Below are 6000 nucleotides of genomic sequence, written 5' to 3' on the forward strand. Positions count from 1 at the left end.
TCAATTCATTGCTTCAAATCTATGTCTTCAATATGTGTAATAAAATAGATATTCTAAACACCATTAGCTCTTAGAGCAATCATAGCACTTAGAGCTCTCTATCAAACACATGTCCTATTATTTGTGCACTTTCAACTTGTATTTGTAGTAAGTCTAGTACCTTGAATATTTTGTGATTCGTGTAACAGTGAAAAAAAAAGCTTTTGCAGGGAACTCTTTTATCCAATATAAAAACAAAAGAGATACTATTGTTTAGTTATGGCCAAATATAATCATTTGAAACTTAGTGATGCTATTGATGTGGTAGTGTAATAGAGTTTTGAACATTTCTTATTACTTTGATTAATATGAAATGAGATTTTTAGTATGTATATTAACTTGAGAGTAGAACAATGAAACAACATGTATTAATTCATGTTGTCTAGAAGTAATTTCAAAGCTCTCAGAATCCTTTGCAAAAAAATAAAGATGAACACAAATAAGCAAGATGTACTTTTACATCTCTTATATAAAACTCATGGATGGAATTAGTGATCAAAGGATGTCTATATCTTGTAGGCCTCTACTATATCTTCCATACCAACCCAGCTTCAATTATTACCAAATTAACCAAATTAAAACCTTATTTATTGCATACTATGTATTAATAAGTTTGCAAGTGGAATGATATTACCAAAAGCACACAAAAGCTCAAATGTTGCACTCTAGTCATTGTAGGCAAAAACTCTTTGTTTTATCCGAGAGCAAAGATTATTATTATGTAGTCATTTGATATAATCATTGTTAACAAATCCTAGAGACTCTAATTTTGGTTCTCTTTTTTTTGATGAAAACACTAAGGGCATGTGGCCAATCAACAAGCTGTTTTATCTCCTTGGTTTGTCCCATGTATTTATCAATTTTGTATAAGAGATATATACTTCCAATAGATTATACAAACTCTTGTTTGTTTGGAGGACATCAATACTACTTTCATCCACAAATTGATGGGCTTGTCTTTGTTTCCTTGAAACATTTTTGTTTGGTTTTTTTTGATGCCCACAATTGACAAAATGAAAATTGGCTTCCTACAGCTCTCCAAAAGTTCCCTCCACGTGACGTCGGCAACGTCGGAGTACACAGTGGCACCGTCTTGCGGCGGAGGTCGAGGGTTTCCGACAGTTCGCGCGGGAAGCTCCCGCCACTTCGAGAGTGCCAGATTCGGCAGTGAGGATTCAGTGCCATCGCCGGAATACGCCCTCGAGGACCGCGGCGATTCCTGCTCACGTTGCTGGGGTTGGGACGGAGCCTTCCATCGTCCGCGATCGTGTCTCTGTGAATTGCACTGGGTTCTAGGGTTCGCTTCTGGTAAGCTTTCTTCAGCTTGTTCACCGTTTGCAGTACGTAATTGTGTTCAAGTAAAGCTTTTTAGCATTTGTATGTGACGATAGATGAAGATTTTGTGACTATTAGACGACTCCATGAACTCAATTGTGTGGGGAACAGAGTAATCTGGCGCAGTCGATTGTAGTGTAGTTTTTCGTTGGTCATGGGTTATGAGGACCACCTTTGCACGAGATCAGTCCGCTGGGGTTGGTTTTTGTGTAGTTTTTAGATTTCTTGGAGCCATGGTAGTCATGAGAATGGTAGTGGAGGTATTAGAAGCTTTCATCATTTGCTTGGAAGAACCAAGCAGTGAGTATGAAATTAGGAATATTTTCTATTTTCGTTGGTGGGTTTCTGCTGCTGTGTGAACAATGCAGATACAACTCTGTTTTGTAAGGGCGTCGAGATTTGACTCTTCGTTCTTATTTTTACACTTGTGAACCAGCTGTTTTAGCTGGCATTGTGCTAGAAGACGTTTATCTTCGGTTTTTGATGATTTTGTTCATAAATGTGATGAACTAGAGGCAGTTGGAGTTAGAGGCTGTGCAGTTGGGCAGACATATTCTAAGTCGTAGTTCTAGAGGATCTGACAAGCATGCATGTGAGGAGATGAATTCCTCGCACCCTATTTGGAACACATCATTATTAGAATATAAATCTCCGTATGGCTTCTATATTGATGTATGAAGCACTTAATTTCATCGATATTGGGCCTTGGCAGTCTCTCGAGGAATGTGGATATGAAAATTTTAATTATTTTAAAATTTCAATTTAATTTTCCCTCTTTCTGGAGGTGTACATGTGTCTTTCAGTTTGTTAACCTCAAAGACGATTTAATATGAGTTTACCTCTCATTTTGGAGTGTTTTGGTAATATGTTATGCAGATTCGGGGAAGAAGTGTTTTTTATGGTGGCATGTGGAAGGGTTATGAACTGCTGCGGTTACAGCAACCACTGAGCACTGTTTGGTGTAAAATTAGAATGGCTGATCACCTCCTCGAAACGAAGATGTCTTCAAGCTATCAAGCGTTACTTGTCTTGTGTATCTGCTTATCTTGTTGCTGTTCAGTGTCTTTATCAGTGCGCATTATAGGGTGGGTCACATCAAATTTTTGGCAATACTTTTTTGCCGTAAATATCTATAGACGTGTGCTAGCCATACTTGTTCCATTTCGACCATCTGCAATGATGTGCAAGTTTTGCGAGATTTGATTAGTATAACGATTTAATGCTTAGAGGGGGACTGTAACAATATTATTAAGTATAAAAATCAGATTAGGGTTTTCTACAGAATGATACTAGTATCTGTTTTCAGCCATTTATCCAAGCTTTCCGTTCGTTGTAAATCAAAGTTGCATGTTTCAAACCACAATTGTAAGTTTTAACCGTATTCAATATGTTCCCTGCGATAGGAATTCAATTATTGACGACCTGTGGTTCGTGTTTGTATTCTTTAAACAGCGTTTCCTTTGAGAATCAGTTATTCTTGTCTCGGAACGGATTGTTTTAGGACGGTAACAGTTGTTTAGACATGTTTTAATCTTAATTCCTTCGATATTGGTAGTGTAGAACATGTAAACTGTCGTGAGAGTAACTTGTCATGGTGGAGTTACGATTCGTCCTGGAACACTAAGGAATCGACTGGTACACCAATGATCCAAGTCTAACTGGTTGTATCTGAATCACTTGATGATACTTTTTATGCAGGGATGAAAAACAGAGAACAGATGGGCTGCTCCAGTATAATGCATTGCTGTGCAATAATACTGTGCAAGGGCGCTATTTACTGTCTGATAGTCGTGGTAAGATATTTAGTACCTGGGAAGTGTGCTGCCACTTCTAATCTAATCAACTCGCTTCTCATAACAGTTCGTACATTCCCCACATTTCTTTACATCATTGTCTGGTTTTGATAGTCTTTTGTTGTAGTCCGCAAAATCCGCACGTACTTTGTTTTTGAAACATTTCGTGTTAACCCTATAGTCATTGTTGCATTAGAACAGGCACTTCTTCAGTTTTCTTAAGGTTAGCGGCTGACCTTCAGATTTTGGCCTCAGGATATGTTTGCAATATCATGGAAGTAAATTCCCTCACAGGTTGTTGCCCAAGAGAAGGAGAGCAGTTTGCTTGTCAGTAAGAATTAGAATACCTATACTATGAATGATTTCTTTACAAGTGTACGCAGTACATCAAGTGACTCAGACGCAATCACTTGGATTTGGATTACTGTTATAATTTCTCAAAGTCGAAGATGAGGAATTGTTTAGATGCTCTACTTATACAGTTGGTTGGCAGTATTTGACATTCATCATACTTAAATGCAGAGGTTGCAACATAGGGTCGCAGTGCTGCAACTCGTACGAATATTGTGTATCGTGCTGCTTGAATCCAGTGCGGGTGTGTCATCTTCTTAACATTTTAATACTCTCTATCTGTTCGCTACAAATGTTGGTTCTATATACGCTCAGTATATTATTGCTTAGCGCTGAAGTGGTTGTGGTATAAATGCGCAGACAACACTTGAGGTTGTATTGAAGACGAAACTTGCTCGACAGCCAACTGCTGGTAAGTTTTCCAAGAAATTTTGTCATCCTTGCTTGGCTTGGGCTGTCAAACAGATCTTGTGCTTGCAAATACTGGCCTTACCTTCTGGATATCATGCGACAGGGTCGTGGACCAGTTTGTTTGACTACTGTTCAGGTCGCTGTCGGCACAACTCTCAGAGCGTGGTATGCAACCTGTACGGTTTTTGTGCTTGTTCCATGTGAGGATTGAAGCATGGACACTTCTCTAATGAATGCTCATGGATCAGGTTCACGAAAATGCTTACGTGAGTGAAGATCATCACTGTTTTTCAGCAAGATCTACTCCACCTGGTTTGATTCTATACTCTTACTCACATACAGTATCGATCATTCCGGAAGTCTGAAGCAGAAGTGATTCAAATTTTCATGGTTTTAATGGACTTGAAGTCTGATTACAGGTGTTCAAGTGGAAATGGATGCGGAGGATGAACTGGCAGATGTGTTTGTTTATGTTGGAAGGTACTAATTTTTTATCACTTCCATCTTCGCTTCATTTGGTTTGCAACGCTTACCTTTGACGAACTTTTGACCTTTATCCTCATAGCCTCCTTGTACCTACTCAATTGATTTGGTACAGCTTTCACACTTTGATGGTAGCCATGAACCGAAGACATAGCTAAATGTATTTTTTACTCGTTTCTTCTGAAGGGTAAAAAAGTGGTCTGCTGATTTGAACTTAACTGTTTGTTATGCAGAGAAGGACTGTCTTGTGATGCAACTTGCAGTGCACAGAAGCTCTCTTGCAGAGAGGAGAAACTTGCAGCTCTCAACAACTGTGCAGAGTAAGCCCTGGATAGACTGATGTATTTAAATGAACTTACTTGCACAAGGATTTTTTTCGTTTTAACTCAAAGAGTAGAAGCGATAAAAATGCGATTGTCTACTGCATTGTTCTCTTGTTGTGCACTGTGAAAGTCTACAACTCTACTTTCGTTAATCGAAGTAAGATCAGCAATACTATCACCCGTTCTAGTATTTTTTGTCATGTCATGGATATCAGATCGAGGTATCAAGACTCAGATTCTGGAAATGTAACGTCAAAGTGGGGTGGATCATGTGCAGGTTACAGAAATATAACAAGTGCCATGGGCTCTGCATACCCAGCACTGGTCCGGATCAACCAGCAGAGGTTGTCAGTACAGCACCCAGACATATGGTACTCTCCTATCCTCACTTTGGTGTGTTTTCAGGATTGAGCTAGTTTGGGATACACAAGCATTCTAACCTGTTTATAATTGCTATTTACAGCACCCAGGTGCATGCTTGTACAATACTCAAGTCAGCCAGCTATCATGTAAGGGTTACCATCTTTTCAGTCGTCGACTTTGTCCCTGTGCGTGAAGGGTGGTACATGCACCTTGCAAGCTGCGATTTGGACTGGATATCTCTTCTCACAATCTGCCTGGACAAGATCAGGGTTTGTAAATTACATGAGCCATTTGGTAGCTGTGGTTCTGCTGGGAATCCTGTTAGACATCTCTCAATGTTGTTATAGTCAACACCTGGCACTAGCATAATGATGTATATGCCTGCTCACTGTGCCATGGTCCTACCTATGAAGAAGATTGTTTTTGTACTTGGAATTCATTGGGAATGATCAACTTACCAGTTTCACATTATTGCATCTTAATGTTGTAGTGCTTAAATTTACGAGTGGATACAGGCCATGGAGAGATTTCTGCATCCTTAACTCATAGTAAACAAAAATATGAGTAAAAAGATCTTACCCCTGCATTGATTACTGTAACCGTCTTTTAAATAAATGAGGTTGCTTGATGTTACGAAATTGATAAGATTTCTGATCGAGTGCAAGTTTTTGAACCTCGTTTTTTTCCTTCCATGCTGATACTTTCTGCAGACCGGCGAATGACAACTTCACTGCAAGCCTTGTGAGCCTTAATTATACATTGTGTGTGTGAGTGCTTTATTTTTGTCCTCTGGGGGTCGGCTAGCAGTGTTTGAGTCGTCAATCTGGCTCATCAGCCTGAGTCTGTCCATTTTACTGGGGGCAATTACTTGTTTCAATGACATGCCACCATTTCGCATAGCA

General features: G+C 39.3%; 1 protein-coding gene across 1 annotated transcript; it reads left to right on the forward strand.

Moving 5' to 3' along the window:
- Positions 1–1172: 1172 nt before the first annotated feature.
- On the forward strand, positions 1173–5569 carry LOC112277130 (uncharacterized). Its single transcript, XM_024509146.3, has 12 exons — positions 1173–1347; positions 2251–2459; positions 3073–3167; positions 3423–3498; positions 3690–3762; positions 3879–3930; positions 4033–4094; positions 4178–4241; positions 4349–4409; positions 4646–4732; positions 5013–5106; positions 5199–5569. Exons 2-12 carry the CDS (start codon positions 2281–2283, stop codon positions 5289–5291), a joined length of 936 nt encoding a protein of 311 aa, XP_024364914.1. The 5' UTR covers positions 1173–1347; positions 2251–2280; the 3' UTR covers positions 5292–5569.
- The last annotated feature ends 431 nt before the right edge of the window (positions 5570–6000 follow it).

The sequence above is a fragment of the Physcomitrium patens genome, chromosome 25, assembly GCF_059467195.1.
Source record: "Physcomitrium patens ecotype Gransden chromosome 25, ASM5946719v1, whole genome shotgun sequence".
In the NCBI taxonomy this organism is placed as follows: domain Eukaryota; kingdom Viridiplantae; phylum Streptophyta; class Bryopsida; order Funariales; family Funariaceae; genus Physcomitrium; species Physcomitrium patens.